This window comes from Sus scrofa, chromosome 9 (genome assembly GCF_054392235.1).
Source record: "Sus scrofa isolate SSC_HxYL_T2T_F1_AM1 chromosome 9, Sscrofa_HxYL_maternal_Yorkshire_Landrace_v2.0, whole genome shotgun sequence".
NCBI classification, from domain to species: domain Eukaryota; kingdom Metazoa; phylum Chordata; class Mammalia; order Artiodactyla; family Suidae; genus Sus; species Sus scrofa.
The window spans coordinates 38583825-38602807 of NC_139391.1; the positions used below are offsets into that span (position 1 = coordinate 38583825).

The 18983-nt window shown below is 43.1% G+C and overlaps 1 protein-coding gene across 24 annotated transcripts in view; it reads right to left on the reverse strand.

Annotated features, from left to right (window-relative positions):
* Nucleotides 1-12560: 12560 nt before the first annotated feature.
* The window catches only part of ARHGAP20 (Rho GTPase activating protein 20), a 109437-nt gene continuing 103014 nt past the window's right edge, over nucleotides 12561-18983 (reverse strand). For 11 of the 24 annotated variants that reach the window (XM_084976000.1, XM_084975996.1, XM_084975998.1 and 8 more), the window contains one exon: nucleotides 12561-18237. In XM_084976000.1, coding sequence (XP_084832126.1) covers nucleotides 16379-18237 — 1859 coding nt within the window. In that variant the 3' untranslated portion in view covers nucleotides 12561-16378. The remainder of the gene's footprint in view (nucleotides 18238-18983) is intronic. The other 13 variants (XR_014815223.1, XR_014815227.1, XR_014815219.1 and 10 more) reach the window with 7 other exon arrangements.

The following is an 18983-nucleotide window of genomic DNA, read 5'->3' on the forward strand; positions in this document are numbered from 1 at the left end:
AGACTTTATCTCATGAGGCTTCCCTCAGTTTCTGGGGAGAGGCAGCAGTCTGGTGGTTCCAAACAGTGGCTTCTAAATCAGACAGGCCAGAGCCGTGTCTATCACTCAGCAGCCGTGTGACCTTGGGCAAGTTACTGAGTCTCTGAGCCTTTACTTAGGTCATCTGTAAAATGGGACAAACATGGTGCCCAGCCTCAAAGGGCTACAGGCACGATTAAATAAGGTTGTGTGTACAGGTTAACCAGGCGCAGGATGCAGTAGCAGCCATTGTCACTATTGAACAGACTGGAGAATGTGGTTGGGTGCTGGCATGCACTCAGCTTCTGCAGGTAGAAGCCATGGGGAGAGTCAAGGTGACAGTACCTGTGCCCAGGATAGGGCCTTCTTGCCCTGGATGGTCAGCCCTCACAGCCCCTACTGTGGGATAGGAATCTGCTTTTCCCTGTCTCCACAGGACCAGGCAAGGGGCAGGGCGTGGTCAGACTGCTCTGGCTGCATGGCCCCAGCTGGAAAGCAGAGCCTAGCGAGCTGCAGAGACTCACCTGATCTTCCCAGCGGCCATCCCTCTGCACTGACAGATGATTGATTGCATAGGAGAGCAAGTCTGCATCTCTCTCCTTGGCTGGGCTTCCCTCTGTCCCCGGAGCCCCTTAGAGCTGACAGTAATTCATTCCTAACCTTGCAATCTGCCTGGGCCTGATTTGCATCACGTGTATCCCAAATAGGAGAGAGGAGTGGAACCATCTCTCCTTAGTGACCAGAAGTCGGATGGGGGGAAGGGACCAGGCAGGCAAGAGGGGGCTTATTCTGGCGGACGGCAAGGGCCTCGGACTTGGTTGTGTGTGTATTCGTTGTGTGAGGGAGGGGAGGGAGGAGGATAGAACCCCTTCGTTTTGTTTTTACTTTGAATATCACACAAATGGTCTCTGGAAGCCTCTGGCAGCTGGTGGACTTTGATTCAGCCAGCAGTGAATTATATCCTCTGGTTGCAAGTACAATTACAAATATCTTCAAGATGTTCTGTGCTCTGGGAAAGGGCAGCCAACTCACGCTGGCTCTGTGGCTGCTTCCTGTCCAGAGCAGAAGGCAGCACCTCACTCTCCTGAGAGGGCGGATGGAGAGTAGGGAGGAGGCGAGAGGTGCTGGGAGACCAGAGAAGAATACAGTTTAGGGACACGGTCTGGGGCAAATCTAGGGTAGGCGGGAAGGGGAAGGCAGAGCGAAGGGCATCGGCCCCTTTCAGGCTCTGCAGGTGAAATCCACAAAATTAGAGTCTGGGGAGCAGCTGGGGGGTCGCCAGTACTTCATAGAATGGCTGCTACTTGACGACGAAGCCACCTTCATCTCAGCGGCAAGTCTTTACCAAGCCCCTCGTGTGGGAATAGATGGCTTAGAAGAATCTGCAGTCACCAGAGCGCGGCCATATAAAGGCTCCCCAAAGATCAATTATTTATTCAATAACCATGTGCTTAAAAAAAGATACTTAATGATATAGACTAATAATACTGAACACTGCTTTCCATTTCTATTATTTGAAAAATGAATACAGTCAAGGCATGTGTCACCTGGGCTCCCCGAGCCCCTTTGTGTCCCTCTGTTGAGCACCCACTGCGGTATTTCGAGGCTCTCTGTGGTCTGACTGCTGAGGGCCGGTCTTCTCCACTAGCCTGTGAGCAACACAAGGAAGAAGATTGGATTTTGTTCATCTGGCATCACAATGGTCTCTCCTCTCTTCAGTGCTCTCCCTCGCTTAGTAACTAGAAAGTAGCATTGAGTCCAGTTCCCCCAATGAGTGAGATGAAGACAAGTTTTCCTGGTCTCCGTCGATACGGTCAGGTGAAGGCAATGAGAAAGCAGAAGTGAATAACTCCCAGGCATTTGTGATTGACTTTGTTACCCAGAGTGTTAATGGGCTGCATTGTCCTCCTGTAGCTGCCTCTGCCCTCCACCCAGCTGCCACCCCCTGCCCTCCGCCTCTGAGCACCCTCTTGGGCAGAGAGGGGAAAAGGTCATGAACATAGAGTTGATGATAAGGGTAATTCAGTAAACATTTATTAAATGAAACCATGGGCTCAGCACTGTGCTGGGCTGTTAGAGAAGGAGAGGATAGGCTTATTTTTAAAAATTTTTTATTTGAAATATATTTGATTTACAACATTGTATTAGGTTCAGGTGGACAGGAAAGTGATTCAGTTATATATATATGTAAATATATGTATTCTTTAAAAATTTTTTTCTTCCATTATAGGTTATTACAAGGTACCGAGTGTAGTTCTTTGTGCTCTACAGTAGGTTCTTGCTGTTTATCTATAACTAATACCAGGCCACAGGTCAGTGAGTAATGAGGAGATCTGGGTTCAAGCCCTGGCTTAGTCATTTACTAATCACGTCACCAATTTATTATCTTGGGGGTAAATCATGCTTGCTCATGACATCAAGGTGGGTTTTTTTTCTTTTTTTCTCTTTTTCTTTTTAGGGCCTTACCTGGAGCATATGGAAGTTCCCAGGCTAGGGGTCAAACCGAAGCTGTAGCTGCCAGCCTACACTCCAGCCACAGCAATGCCAGATCCGAGCTGCATCTGCAACCTATACCACAGCTCACAGCAACACCAGGTCCTTAACCCACTGAGGGAGGCCAGGGATCAAACCTGCATCTACATGGATACTAATTGGGTTCTTAACCCGCTGAACCACCGCAGGAACTCCCCACATGGGCTTTGAATAGTGGGATTGGAATAAACTCTGAAAGCCGTAAGGTACTGAGCAAGTGGTCTGAGTTTTATAATACCAAGAACTACCACTGTTACTAACCCCCTCCAGTGGTCCCTTCCACTGCCTGTGTTAGCTTATCCCTCCTCCCTGCCAGCCCTTCCTCCTCAGCTCAAGGGCATCTTTTTTTTTTTTTTTTTTTTTTTTTTTGTCTTTTTGCCTTTTCCAGGGCCGCACCCGCGGGATATGGAGATTTCCAGGCTAGGGGTCTAATTGGAGCTGTAGCTGCCAGCCTACACCACAGCCACAGCAATACCAGATCTGAGCCACATCTTCGACCTACACCACAGCTCATGGCAATGCCGGATCCTTAACCCACTGAGCAAGGGCAGGGATTGAACCCGCAACCTCATGGTTCCTAGTTGGATTCATTAACCACTGAGCCATGACGGGAACTCCTCAAGGGTATCTTTCTTGGGGGACAGGCAGAAAGGAAAGATGGCAAAACTCATACCCATCGCATGTTTCACTTGTGTTTGCAGGAACAGTCTGTGAGGTGTGTTAGCCCCACAGGGCTGTGCTGGGCTCTGTGCAGCGGGAGGGCCCCACTGGGGCTTGAGAGGCTGACAACTGATGGGGAGTCCCACAGAACACACCTGGAGTGGCATCCGAGGCATCTTGCCTTTTCATCTCTGATGGTTATTTTCCACCTGCACATCTCAATTTTTAACATATTCTACCACCAAAAAAACAAAAAAACAAAACAAAACTCACTTATGTGAGATTCGGTCAGGAGGCAGACCTTATTTCCCTTCAAATTTACATACTAAATGCATGAATTACAGCTAAACGTAAAGGATGCTGCTGCTGCGACTGTTGCCATTGGCCTGTGCAATTTCATCACGGGCTTTTTAAATGTTGAAATTATGTGGGTATCTCCACACCAGTCTCTGAGAGGCCCAGGCAGCTGGGGACCCTGATAGGGAGTTCCCACTCATTACAGTGGGTGGTCTTTGAGAAAACCTATTGGAGGGCTTTTTTTTTTTTTTTCCCTTTCAACGAAGAGTTCTCCTTCTGGAGCAAAAGAAGCAGACAGGGAATCTCTTTATGAAGCAGCCTGTCACTTTGTGATGGGATGACCCATTTCCCAGTTTGTGGTGGGTGCAAAACAGCCTCATTACAGCCCTGCTGAGCTGGTGGCTTAGGGCTCCTTATGTTCCCACTAAAAGTTTCTAGTCTTGTTGCCAAAGGAATTTAGAAGGACATTGAGAAAGTAAAGGGAGGATTTTTTTTTTTTTTTTTTTTTTTTTAAATGGCTACATCTGCGGCATATGGAAATTCCCAGGCCAGAGTTCAATCAGAGCCTCCGCAGCGGCAACGCCTGATCCTTTAACCCACTGTGCTGGGCTGCGGATGGAACCCGCATCTCTGCAGTGGCCCAAGCCGTTGCAGTAGGATTATTAACCTACTGAACCACAGCAGGAACTCCATAAAGTGAGGATGTATGTAAGTGAGAATATGCGCCCCAGGGGAGGTGGACACACACGTGAGCAGCTGCCCTGCGTTTCTTTGGCAAGCTGCGTATGAGGGACACACAAATGAGTGGGTGGAATATTCATTGGGAAGGAGGGGCTTAGGGGTCATACTCCCTGATTTTCATCCCAGCTCCGTCTTCCCAAAGTGGGGAGGGATTTTTGTTCCTATCTAGCTTTGACGGAAGTGTCATGGTGTCGGTGCATGATGGGTTCTTCTTATCTGCAGGCTAATTTTATAGTTATGAGAGCATAATGAGCAACAGGTTACGTTCGGACATTCTCACCTTTCTTTGTGTGCCTCTAGGACACTTATCACCCCCAAATATGTGGTTTCCTGTCAGTCTGGAGGTTTCTGCTTTTCTCTGTCTGTTCATGGACTGCTGTTTACAAGATGTGTGGTTTCCTGCTAGCTGCCCCCCGTCCTTCTCAGCTCGTACCTAGCTACCTGCCTGCTGTAACACCTAGACCTCGATGTGCTGAGCTGGGATGTACATGGCACAGCTCCTCTGGCAGGCACCCAGAACCAAACCTGGGGGGCCTACTGACTGTGGTGATCCCAGAAGTTTCCCCACAGGTGGCAAATGCCATCTCTTCTGGGCTCAGCCTGATGGCACAGGGGTCTTTGTTATCCTCCTCCAGAAGATGCTATGGAGCATAAAGTTGTCTAGGAAAGTCAGCAGTCTTGTTTTTCATCTCCTGAGTGTGCAGACGAGCAGAAACTCTCCAGACAAAATATTCAATCCTAGGCCCTGTCCCCACCCCGAGATGAGGCCTCCAGGTGACCGCCTTAGTAAGTTGCTGTAGGCTAATTGGGAGAGGGAGAAAATGAAGGCAGGATAAATTGTCCTCACCTGCCTACAGCATCCCTAAACAATGAGCAAAAAGAGGGTGTTAAGGAAAATGGTCTGATCTCCAGGCTTCAAAGCAGAGTGGTCTCTGCTGTCTGCATGGATCTGAGAGAGGAGAGTTGGGAGGTGGGGCGTAGGGGGCATGGGGGGAGAGGCAGCAAAGATAAGAAGCCAGCGGCTGAGTGTCACATTACAAAGCTGAAAGGAAGAAGTGGAGAAACCAAGAAGGGGCAAAAGAAAGATCAGAGAGAGCTATTATTATGCAATATGCCCATTGCAGACAGACAGGCGGCAATGGCCCTTCAACTTTCTTAACCTCGGATTCTAAGAAAGCCTTTGTTGTAGGCTGGTCAGTCACGCCCAGGCACAGGCTGGGGTGAATGTCAAAAGTCCCTGCAAATCCAACCCTAGACAAGGGGCTAAACTTGGGAAAACAACTGAGTCTTTCAGGCTACAAACGGACACACTCAGCCCCATCGTGGTTACCAACATCCCAAACTTCCCTCCCTCCTGTTGCCCCACTCCAAAGCAGGCACCTCGGGGGACAGTGGGGAAAAATGGGGCTGCTACTGGCATCGCAAGCTGCAAGGCTGCAGGAGCCTCAACCTGTCCACACTCTTGGCAGGCGGCACCCTAGAATCATGCCAACTCGAGCCAGGTTAAAAGTGAAAAACCAGTCCCTCAAAGAGCTGTTTTGTCTACGTGACCCCAAATCAACCAGTTGTTTACACTGGTGCCACGTGGGGCCAAGAGCTGTGTCGACTGAAATTGGCTCCTCTGACTTGGTAGCCTGTGTTTGACACCTCCTGGAGGGAAGGTAGAGCAGCAGGTTGGGGCATCCCTCAGACCTAGCCTGGCTGACATGGCCTCTGTTTGTGTGTCCCCCTCTTCCAGGACCAAGTGTTGCTTTGTCTGCTGCCACAGTTCTGAGTGTATGCATGGCATCAGTGGGTGTCCCCGAATGTGCGGGTGGCATCGCAGAGGGGAGAGAGCTGAAGCCACACTGTGCTGTGCCTGCAACCAAGGGACAGAAACCAAAGCTGAACAGGGACAGATGCTCTGCCAGCATTTGGCATTTGAAAGATGTCTTGGGGAAGCTAGTCTCTGGGCCACAACCTGGACTTGGCTTTACCCAGTTGTGGGTTCTAAGCAAGTCTCAGATGACCAGCTTCTCAGGTGGGCAAAGTCCAGGGATGAATGGGGACCATGGGAGGCACAGAGAAACACCGGCCACTGCCCCTTCCTCCTGTGGAACCTGGGCCAGGTGTGACCTCTCTGGGGATCATTTGAGGTTGGCCTGTTGATTTCTTAGGTCCCATCAAATGGCTCTGATTCTGGATAATTTTTTTTTTTTTTTTTGGCCATGCCCATGGCATGTGGAATTTCCCCAGTCAAGGGTCAAACTCAAGCCACAGCAGTGACAATGCTGGATCCTTAACCTGCTGAGCCACCAGGGAACTCCCTGGATAACATTTTTTCATCTTTTGACAAAATAGAAGGAAAAAAAGACCACAAAAGAGCTAAGACATCAGGCTAATTTTCTCTTGTCTGTGCACACACAGAGCTAAAGTTTCTGACAGTTCTCCCAGTCATCACATTGCCAGGATGGATCTTGCCCTAGAATCCACAAAGCTCGCCACCTGCCTCCCCTCACTTTCTTCAACTCTTTACTTAAATGCAGCGTCTCAGAGGAGCCTTCCAGGACATCTGGTCTAAACCTTTACCATCACCCTCTGCTCCTGCCACTCCCATGCTCCTCCCCTGTTTATTTCCCTCCTTGCCCCTTACCATCATCTCATACATTAAATATTTTCCTTATTTATTGTCTGCCTTCCCCACTAGAATGTAAGCTCCATGAGGGCAGAGAGTTTTTCCACCTGCCTTGCTCGTTTACTGTCATTGGCAGCCAGGACAGCACCTGGTGCCTGGTGAGGGATCAATACATTGTTTTTTGAATGAGTCGGTAATTGTTTTCTGTCCTTTATGTTTGATAATTTGTTGTTGTTGTTGTTGAGAATTTTGGCATCTAAGTTCATGACAGACATTGCTCTATGATCTTATGTATTTGTACTTTGTGTATTTCTCTTATTAGGATGATACTGACCTCATCAAATGAGTTGGAAGTGTTTCTTTCTGTTTTCTGAAAAACATTAAAATTGGTGTTGATTTTTCTTTGATGTTTTTAGAATTCTTTAGTGAAACCATTTAGACCTAGAGGTTTTTCTCCAGCTGTATTTATTTATTATTTTTGTTTTTTTTCCCCCTGGAGATTTTAAATTTTGAGTTCAATTTATTTAATGATTATCTATTACGCTTCAGATTATCTATTACGCTTTGGCTGAGCTTTGATAATTTGTGGTTTTTGAGGAACCGTTTCATCTAAGTTTCAAATTTATGAGTACAAAAGTTATTTGTAGTATTCTCTTACTGTCTTTTAATGCCTTCAGGATCTGTAACGATGCTTGTTTTATTCCTGATATTGGTGATCTGTGGGGTTGTTCTGTCATCAGTCTACACTGAGGTTTATCAGTTTTATTGTTTTCAATGAATCAATCTTTTGTTTTATTGATAATCTTTACCATTTTCCTATATTCAGGTTTTTAGATTTCTGCTCGAATCCTTACCATGTCCTTCCTTCTGCTTGCTTTGGGTTTATTTTGCTCTTCTTTTTCTTATTTCCTGAGATAGAAAGTTAGCTTGTTGCTTTGAGATCTTTCTTCTTTTTTAATGTAAGCATTTAGTGTTAAAAATTTTCCTCTTGACATTGCTTTAGCAATATCCCACATATTTTGATATACTGTATTTTCATTTAGTTCTATCATCTAAAACATTTTTCCTTTGAAACTTCCTCTTTGATCAGTGGATTATTAAGAAGTATCTAGTCTGGTTTCCAAGTGCTGAAGATTTTTCTGTTATTGATTTCTACTTAGATTGCATTGTGGTGAGAAAACACTCTGATGATTTTGACTTTTCAAAAATGTTGATGTTTGTTTTATGGCCCAGGATATGCTTGGTCTGTTTTGGTTTATGTTCCATGGGCAATTGAAAAGAATGTGTACTTTTCTATTGTTGGAGAGTTCTATAAATGCCTGTGGTAGCCTTTTGGTTTATGGTGTTGATGAGTTCTACATCTTTGCTGATTTTCTGACTAGTTGTTTTAGCAGTTACTGAGAGAGGAGTGCTAATGGCTTCAACTATAATTGTGGTTTTGTTTATTTCCCCTTTCAGTTATGTGTCATTATTTTCTTTATAGATTCTGAAGCATTGTTGTTCGTGAATACACATTTAGGGTTGTTATGTCTTCTTGGTGGAATGAGCCTTTTATTGTTATGTGATATCCCTTTCTGTCTCTGGTAATTTTCCTTGTTCTGAAGTTTAACTTATTCAATTTAAATATAGCCATTCCTGCTTTGTTTTGATTAATGCTCTCATGGTGTGTGTGTGTATACATACATACATATGTATATATATAAATACATAGATATGTATAAATGATACACACACACACACACACATATATATATATATATATACTTTTTTGTACTTTCAACTACCTATATCTTTGAATTTCAAGTGAGTTTCTTATAGATAGGATACAGTTAGGGTTTTTTTTTGTTTGTTTGTTTTTTTCATTTTTTAGTCCACTGTCAATCTTTGTCTTTGGAGCGATGTATGTAGATCATTTGTATATAAGGTAATTTTGATATGTTAAGAGCTTAAGAATGCTCTTTTTTGTTTTTGTTTTTTCCTCTGCTTTTTGTTCCTCTCTCTTTTTTGCCTTATTGTGGATTAAATATTTTTTAGTTTTTTTTTTTTTTTTTTTTTTTTTTGTCTTTTGTTGTTGTTGTTGTTGTTGCTATTTCTTGGGCCGCTCCCGCAGCATATGGAGGTTCCCAGGCTAGGGGTCGAATCGGAGCTGTAGCCACCGGCCTATGCCAGAGCCACAGCAACGCGGAATCCAAGCCGCGCCCGCAACCTACACCACAGCTCACGGCAACGCCGGATCGTTAACCCACTGAGCAAGGGCAGGGATCGAACCCGCAACCTCATGGTTCCTAGTCAGATTCGTTAACCACTGCACCACGACGGGAGCTCCATTTTTTAGGTTTCTGTCTTGATTTACTTATGGAGTTTTGGAAAGAAATACTCTCCAGATATATAGTTTCTGTAGTTGCTCTAAATATTACAATATACATATATAGCATATTACGTTCTACTGATATCATTTTACCCTTTTCGAGTGAAATATAGAAACCTCATTTCTATAGGGTCCCTTTATTTTTCCACTTTTAAATATCATTGTCTTGGGTATCAAATGGTGTTATAATTTTGGTTTCAAGCATCAGATACGGCTTGTAAAATTCATGAGGTTAGTTAATCATTATATACTCTTATTTCTGCTTTCCATTCCTTCCTGAGGTTCCAAATTTCCTTCTTTTAGCATTTACTTTTTGTTTAAAGAAACTCTTTTGGCCAGTCTTTAAGGGTATGTCTGTTAGTGACTAAGTCTTAAAAGTTTTCTTTTATTTGAAAATGTCCTTATTTCCCCTTCATTCAAAAAGGACAGTTTTTGTTGGGTATGGGATTCTGGGTTGACAGTTCTTTTCTTTCAGCACTTGCAAAATATGCCACTTTTCCTCTGGCCTCCATGGTTTCATATTCTGTATGAAACCATGTCATTCAAATCTTGTCATTTAAACTGGTGTTCCCTTGTAGGCAAGGCATTATTTCTGCCTGTTTTCAGTACTTTTTTCTTCGTCATTAGTCTTTAAACACTTAATTATGATGTGTCTCTCTCTGCATTTATTCAGTCTGGGTTTCACTCAGCTTTTGGAATGTGTAGGGTTGTGTCTTTCATCAAATTTGGGAAGTTTTCAGCTGTTGCTTCTCTAAATACTGTTTCAGCCCTATCTTCTATATTATGAAACACTGATGATAAAAATGTTGAATCTTTTCTTACTGTTTCACAGGTGCCTGAGGCTGTTATTATTATTATTATTTTGGCTATTTTCTCTGTTGTTCAGATTGCATCAATTCTATCTGTCCTCAAGTTCACTGATTCTATCCTCTGTCATTTCCACTCTGAGTTTTAAAAAATCTGTTATTGTATAATTCTGACTTGGCCCTTTTTTATTTCTAGTTCTTTGAATTTTCTACTTTTGTCATTGTTTCAAGATAATTTGTATTTGCTCATTGACACATTTTTAATATGCCTATTTTAAAGTCATCTTGATGTATCATTGAAGCTACGATTTTCCTGGTTCTTGGTGTGACAGGTAATTTCCAATTGTATCCTGGACATTTTGTCTGTTAGGAGACTCTGGGCCCTATTTAAATATTCTATTTTAGTGGGCAGTCACCTTGTTTATCTTTAGCACATAGGCCCTGGCCTACTAGGCATTGCAGGTCCATTGACAGATTAATTTTCAGAGCCTTTGTGGTGATGTTTTGATCTGTCCTCTGCCAGAGTATCCTCTTTGTCCTTGGCCCTGAGACACCTGAGGCTGAGTGATTTTTGTGGTAGAATCCCTCCTGTCCATGCCATCTGACATTCTAGTGTTTAGGGTGGGAAGGTGAGTCAGGCCTGCTGGGGTGAAGATGCTTCCAAAACTGAGCTGCTTATTGTGACAGTGTCCTTTCTGTTGTTGCCAGGCCACTCTAGTATCACCCAGTACAGAAGGGAAGTCTCAAGCCTAGTAGGAAAGAACACTGCCCCTGGCCACTTTTTTTAATGGGGCTCATCTAGCCCTCTCACTGGTGGTTCCTGGCTTACCCAGTGGTGTCAGAAGGATTTCAGCTGATCAGGGGGAGGAACACGTGTATCTATTGCTCTGCTAGGAACGGTCAGGCCTAGTTCTCTTTTTCTACTAGGTGAGGGACGTGTGAGATGCTCTGATAGTGTGTTTTTCTCTAGTCCTAGGGTTCTGAACCAATTAACCTTTCTCTTACCACCTTTTAGGGTCCTCCTTTGGTTGTCTTTGTACCATTTCTGGGATTTACAGATATACTTAGTGAGGAGGGGCTGGGAGATCCAGGTCTATACCATTTTGTCCGGGCCAATTTTCAGCCCAATTCTTTTAATGTTTATCATAGTTTCTAAATTATTTCTGAAATGGAATGATTTTCCTAGAGATATCTAGCTGAGACACCATAGCTTAGTAAAATTTGGATTGGTTCTTATGTATGTAATTTGTGTCTGCTTATCATGGAAGAGGTATTATCATCATCCCTATTTTAAGGTGAAAAGGTGGAAAGAAAGAACCTGGGGTCAGAATGAGGTTCTAGCTGAATGCACCGACCACATAGGGCTATTGGGAGGATTAAATGAAATAAAACAAATAATGCACTGATCACCAGTACATGCAGGAACAGTGAGTGCCCACGTTATTGTTCCTCTTCTTCTGCATTGCCCAATTTTTCCCTTATTTAAGGTCCCCAAGGACAGAAACTATCTTTTTTTCATCTTGTATCCTAGGGTCTAGAACAGTACCTGGCAATACAAATTAAACTGCCTGACTGGCATTTATATCATTTATAACATCACTATCTCCCTCCAGCCATACTCTTTCCCTTCTCTCAATTTTTCTTGAACCCCTTGTGATTCAGTTTCTTGGATTAGCTCATCTATGGCTTTCCTTCCCCTCTATTCCCTTGCTGTGCCTTCAAGCAGTAAGCTTCTCTGGGTTCATGTATTTTAATGATTCTCTGCTTCTTAGTCATCTCATTCTTGGGGCAAAGTTATAATTTTTTTTTTCCCTTCTGAAAAGTCTAGGCAGTAACAATCATATTCCCTGTGACCTGGGAGAGATGAAGTATTTCTCTATAGCATCTGTTTTACTTTCTCAGAGTAATGGACCTACTTCACAAGTACAGGTTTTTAGCCAATTAATTTCTTCCTCATCGCAGATCAAGAGGCTGTAAGGATAAGTTCTAAATTTAATTCCAAGTTACTGTAACCTAAAAATCAAACCTAGATGAAAACAACTAGCATTTAAACCTTAATGTCTCCCAAATCTGAATCTTCTATTAACACATAAAATTGACTCAAGAAAACCTATTAACTTTGCCTCAACAAATTAAATAGGTTAGAAAAACACTTTGAACTATCTAAAAAAGCACATTTATTCTGACACTATATAATGAGAACACACGTACAAATTAAGAAACAATACACACCTAATACTACGCTGCGTGTATTTCTTAGGAACTTGGAAACAAAAATTTCCAAATTATACCCCAGAGCCTTCTGCCAGTTCTAACACACATCTGACGTTATGCAGAACTGAAGTTTAAGGAGTTCACTTTTTTTCTTAAACAACACAAATGAAGGATTTATACTCACAGGTGGCTTAGAAACAGAGTATGTCATATTTGGGGGCAGAAAGCACAGAATTCAGGAGTGCTCTTCCTTTCAGCAGGAGACACGGCTTATGAGACATCTTTGTAACAAAAATAGACACTAAAAAAGTTAATTTTACTCAGCTTTATTATTCAATTTTTTTTCTTTTGTATTGAAATAAACAGTTTGCAGACTTTCAAGTCATTAAAACATGACCAGGTAGGAAAAAAATCAGTTAAACATTTACTACCATAATTTGGATTAAGATACATAATATTCTTAGTTTCTTTTCAACAGACAAAATATGCCATTGGTTCAAGGATACATTAGACCCTTTCAATTCAAGGTCACACCATGAAAAGTAGAAAAATACAATGTGAGATAATTTATTGAATCCAATGTTTTTAGTAGATTAACACTCTTCTTTAAAAGCAAAAATTACTTTCGTTGTTTTTTTTTTTTTTTTTTTAATATTTAGGTCTTTACTGCTCAAAGCAGATCACTCTTTTTTTTCTGGATTAAGTTAGGGTGTTTTTTTGAATCTTTTTGAAATGGTGCTTAAACTTACATAAAGTGAACATCTTTGAACTGTGAGAAGGCAAAATGAGAAACCAGAATATTTAATAACTTTATATGACTTTAGAAGTACTGATGTCTTGTAGCATCTGGATCCAGGCATCCTTGGATGTCTGGATGTGTCTGTGGTTAACTGGACACTCTGGTCAGAGTGGTTCAAATTTAGACAAGAAAATCTCATACAGTTAAACTGAGTTGATGGTTCTTTGATATGAGAATATAGACTAAACATGTATCTGATTCTAGAAGCATAGTATAAATATAATAACAAAGAAAAATGAAGACTTTGTGTCTAAAGCATAACTTGTTGGTAAACAATGAGATTAGAAAAATATAAAGGAAAAAACCTTTTTTTTTTTCTAGAGACTGACCATGACTATGACTTAGAGTTCAAAGTTTCAAATCAATATTAATTACATTTTATGAAATTTCCAATTAAGCGGTTAAGTAGAAATTGGGCTCATTAGCTGAAACAAGTTTACAAAGGGCAATATTACTCTGGTGGGACTGTTAAACTCTGAGGATGGTGTTTTATTTAATAGACAGCATGGACTTCATACATATCCATTATCAGTGCCTTGAAAACCAAACAACTTTAAAAGTTAGCAGCAGTTTCTGCAAGTACAAAAATACACATCTATTACATAACATATGCTAGTAAAATTTGTCAAGATATATTATTATACAAACTCAAAGCATTTTAGATAGAGCATCAGTCTAATATATTATAGATTGACAGAGTATAATAAAATGACACGTAGTCTGTCTTCAAATCATACAATATTAATACTTTACAGCAATATTAGCTATTCACATTAAATGGTACAGGAGTATCTAAGGGAACACAGAGACTAGGAGTGGTTACTGAAGAACTTCAGCATCTATTTTTCTTCTATACTTCAAACTGGGTGGACAATTTTCTACTTGCCAATATGAAAGAAAAAAGGCTAGAAATGTTATTTTGTTAAGTAGAGAAGCAACTTCTTCTATAAAGACACTCCAAGCCGTGAGGGCTTCATTCACATCTTGTAGTTCTGACAGTAGTATGCCCTAAGGGTGAGGGGAATCCCTGCTGCCTTTATATATCACACCACAGAAGGTGCATGTGGACACTTAGGAGTCTAAATATGGGAGTGGTTCATTATAAGGTACAATCTACTTTACACCTGTGACTGAGATGGCCAGTGTCATGAAGGAGCTCTGTGAACAGAGTCCAAAGTTAACTATGATGCTTAGGAGAAACAGGGCCATGTTCCCTAGAGGTAGGTAGCACCTGTAGCTAATACTGAAATAACTTCTTCTGTCTTAGAGGAAACATTATCTTTTTTCTATAAATGAAAAACACAACCTTTAGGACAACAGGAAACATTTGACATGAAAGTTTCTGGGTGGCTAAGAAAAATCATTTGGAATAAATAGGTTTGTGGGAGAAAGGTCCATCTCATGTTGAACTAAAAAGACCAAATGGGTTCTAAGCAACTTCTTGGAAGTATTTAAAGTGAAGCAAGAGGCACATGTATTCCTGACTCTATCCCTTCCTATGGGCCAGCGAAGCCCAACAATCCACAGAGATAATCCAGAGATGTCCTGGTGTCACCTTCAAGGCAAGAGGAGAAATGTCCACAGACATGAAGGAAAGCAATGGGGTCTAGATCATGAATCGTTTAGGGCAGAGCTATGCAAAACCTTATGCAAGAAAAGAAATCCAAAGCCAAAGACTATTTGAAAAAAGGCCTGTCAGCCACTCTGGTGGCTCTTCTGTGACTCTACAACCTGCCAGCCTCAAAACTGCTCTCTCAAGTGCCAAATGACAATTAGAAAAGGAATGGTTTACCATTCGTTTTTTCTGGCTAAGAGGCAAAGGGTGGAAGAACATTTCAGCAAAGAGGAGCCACCCTTTGGCCACATGTTGGCCATGCTATGGCTATCTTTTCCTCCACACTAAGATAGCAAATGAGGTCAGAAGGTCACCTTCTAATAGGAAAAAATGCAGTTCTGGAGAGTGTTTCTAGCTCAAGCACCTGTGGAAAGGATACTGAAATGAACAACCATTTTCCTGCTGTCTCCTCTGAGGAAGAGGGTATCATATCATAGTTTTTTTGGTTGGTTGTGTTGGTTGATTCACTTTTCCACTAGTGTTTCCTTGCTCCCAAAGCCTCCTCAGAGCAAGGAAACACTAATGAAAAAACCAATCAACCAACACAACCAGCTGATTGGTTTTTCCACTAGTGTTTTTCCTTGCTCTGCAGAGTTGTGTCCCTCAAGCCTCCACAGAGCAAGGAAACTCTGATGGAAAAACCAATCAACTAACATAACAAGCTGATTGGTGTTTCCACTAGTGTTTTTCCTTGCTCTGCAGAGTTGTGCCCCTCAAGCCCCCAGAGAGCAAGGAAACACTAATGGAAAAACCAATCAACCAACACAACCAGCTGATTGGTTTTTCCACTAGTGTTTTTCCTTGCTCTGCAGAGTTGTGTCCCTCGAGCCTCCACAGAGCAAGGAAACACTGATGGAAAAGCCAATCAACCAACACAACCAGCCGATTAGCTTTTCCACTAGTGTTTTTCCTTGCTCTGCAGAATTGTGCCCCTCAAGCCCCCAGAGAGCAAGGAAACACTAATGGAAAAACCAATCAACCAACACAACCAGCTGATTGGTTTTTCCACTAGTGTTTTTCCTTGCTCTGCAGAGTTGTGTCCCTTGAGCCGCCACAGAGCAAGGAAACACTAGTGGAAAAATGAATCGACCAACACAACCAACGAAAAAACCTATGGTATGATACTCTTGGTTCTTTATCACTCTGGTTCTTTCCACTTAGCTGCACCAACAGGCTGATACCTGAAATGATCCTGGGAAGGCAGGTGACAGACTGTAAGATGTCACAGAAATGGCCACTGGCTTGGATTCAGGGAAAAGGTTCACATGATATCAGAAGGCTTTCCTTCCTAATGCTTTGATAAGTGGAATTTTTCTTGCCTACTTATTAATGTGGATAGTTTCTCTGTACCCTTCCTTCTTCTCCACAGTTCTTGTTCTTCGCTTTTGATATTCTGGCCTTCTTGTGACACTGATCTCACCGTATAAGGCATGTTTCCTCTACAGAAGATGATTTCTGCTTGGATTTCCTAAAATGCGTGACGGGATCAAATCATGCTCTAGTAAGGAAAAGTCTCCCGAACATTTAGGTGACAAAATATTTTAGTCTAAACTTTTTGCCAAATAGTCTAATGAAGAGAATGCTTTTGTTGTCCTAAGTATTAGCAATGATCATCCTTATGCTACCCATCTCAGGCATTTTAGACAAGGGGATGTAATAATTATTATCTTTATACCATTACTGGCCCAGGTTGTGTGCTTGTAGACATCAAGTCTTACTGCTGTTGAATGTCTTTGGTTAAAGGTTCGTCCTCCACATCATAAACCACTGCAGGCCCTGAGTCTGGGCTGGACCCATCATGCACAGTCAAGGAGCTGGGTGAGGGTGGTTCAGGAGGCAGAGTACCAGGAGGATACTGCCCACTATTCTCTCCGTCCTTGGGTGACCCCATACAAAGCTCGAGTCTATCTTCCACCAGGCTGAATGGAGAGCTAGCATGTTTCTCTGAGTCCTGGCTGGGGTGAGAACTGCAACACTGGGCTGCCTGCATAGCTCCAAGTCCTTCAGCGGCCGCTAGGGGGGTGTCTTTCTGGCTCTCTTGCACTGCACTGGCTTCTGGGACGCCAGAACCATGCGGAGGTGGTTCCATGGGACCTTTTAGAGAATTTATGTTATTTTCCTCTGGCCTGGGTGCCTTTGTCTTCTTTTTGAGGGACCAGTTTTTCAAACTGGCTAGCCCACTTCTCAACCACGTGCTGGGGTGAAGAGTTACAGAGCGCTTCTGTGACTGCCACTCAACACTGTCCTTCTTAGTATGAGCCAGGTGGCTGGTGGCCTGCTCTGAGGAGGGACCAGGGAGTCCAGAAATGAGGCTATAACTAAAGTCAGAAGAGAGCTCTTCCTCTTTTCTTTGAGCCTGAAAAGTGCAATCTATTGGAGAGGAAGTTTCAGTTGGTGTAAACACGGAGTGTTCAGAAATCTGTGAAAAAGCACTATCTTGGGAGCTCACGGATGAGCCAGACGGGGAGGTGGCTGGAGAGGACAAGCTGGAATAGCTAGTCCTTGGGCAAATGTTTAACCTGGGGGGTACGACCTTCTCATTGTTTTGGTTTGTGGCACTACTCTTGCCCACCTCGATGCCCATGACCAAACTCTGATTAATAAGCTTCTGCCCTTCCATTTGCAAAGACTTGTGCCGCTTGAGATAATCGTCCTCTCCATGCAAGAGACTGGCTTCACAGCTGGCTTTGTGTTGTTTCTTTGAACAAATCCCCCTGAGATAGGTCAGTCTGCAGTGCTGGTCATTGATGCTGGGCTCTGAGCAGCGCCGGTGCCTCCTGGAACTCTTGAGGGCATCTGCTGTGTGCAGCGGGGAGTAGCCAGATGTATCTGTATTAAAGGGCTGGTCCCTGGGATGATCGCATGAGGAGGAGATGTGACTATAAGATGCCACGGAGATGGCCACGGGCTTGGATTTAGGAAAAAGTTTCATGTGATTTCCTTCATTATCGGACAAGCTTTTCTTCTTAATATTTTTATTAGTGGCATTCTTCTTGGTATTAGTGCCTGTGACTAAACTTGGTTTAAAATGTGTCTCACCCTCTTCCTGGAGGGGTCGATTCTGATTCACATGGTTCTCATCTTTTTTTGAGAGAATTGCATCACAGCTGGACTTGCGCAGCTTTTTCTGATAAAACTCCCTGAGATAGGAAAGCTTTGAGTCTAGATAGTCAATGCTGGGCTCCGAGCAGCGCCGTTGTCGCCTCAGGCCCTTTGGAGCACCTGGGGCAGTGGACGGGTGGCTGGGCGTGCTCAGGCTGGTGGGGGCCCCGGCAGGATCCTGCCGTGGGACCCTTGTGTACACTACCACAGTCACGGGCTTGGATTCGAGAGGCTGCTCCACTCGGATGTCTCCATCTTTAGAACGCTCTAAGTCAAAGTCGCCCAGGGCTAAGAGGCCTTCCCCCTCAGGCTGGTCGAGGTCATAGTCACTGAGGGTCAGCACGGAGTCCATGCTTCTGCTACCCTGGCCAAGGTTCTTCACCAGGTCGCTGCACGGAGCATCAACATCCTCATTCAGCTCGTTTTCCAAGCTGTCATAGGAGGAGTCGTTCAGCTGGAAGCAAGAGGTATCTGTCGGAAAAGCAAACCATGATTAACGTTTTTACTTACCGCGAATGCACGCCGCCTTAAAAATAAAAAGAGTAAAAGACGCCGACTGTGCTGATGCTTAGTTCCACGTACACTGTTTAAATCCCTACTCTCGAGAGAGAAAGGATCTTTCACAATCTTCCCGGTCGCAAGTGCAGAATTAAAAATAAATTGTTGGGGTATATTTGATTGACTTTATTTCCTGAAGTAAGGGGCTTTCCTTAAGTAAGATTTCCTCAAAGCAATGAGGACGTGTCATAATACCAAGAATCCATAAAAATATAGGAAGGAATTAATGCCAGATATACACAGTCTAAATAAGAGTCTGTTCTTTAGACAGACTAGCTGGTGGATATACATAATTAACTCTGGTCTCAGAGAAGCCATTTACTAACCGTATCAATTTCTCTTTGCCAAAGTTCTTTAATATGCATTGCTTTATTTAATCTTTACTATAACCCCAACAGCTAGATATTATGGTGATCCGTATTTATAGATGATGATATGATGTTCAGTGGCACAGAATGACTGTCCAAAGACAGCGTAACTCGTAACTGCTGGTACGGGAATTCACAATCTGGAAGGATGACTGTCTTTAATGCCCCCTGTCCTCACCACCTTCTACCCCCGTGTTCTGCAGTTCTGAGAGGTCTCGGTGACCTCCAGGAGGAAGGTGAGGAGGAAAAAAACCACGGCTGCCTCTACTGCCCCTGGGCCTTCTACTCCAG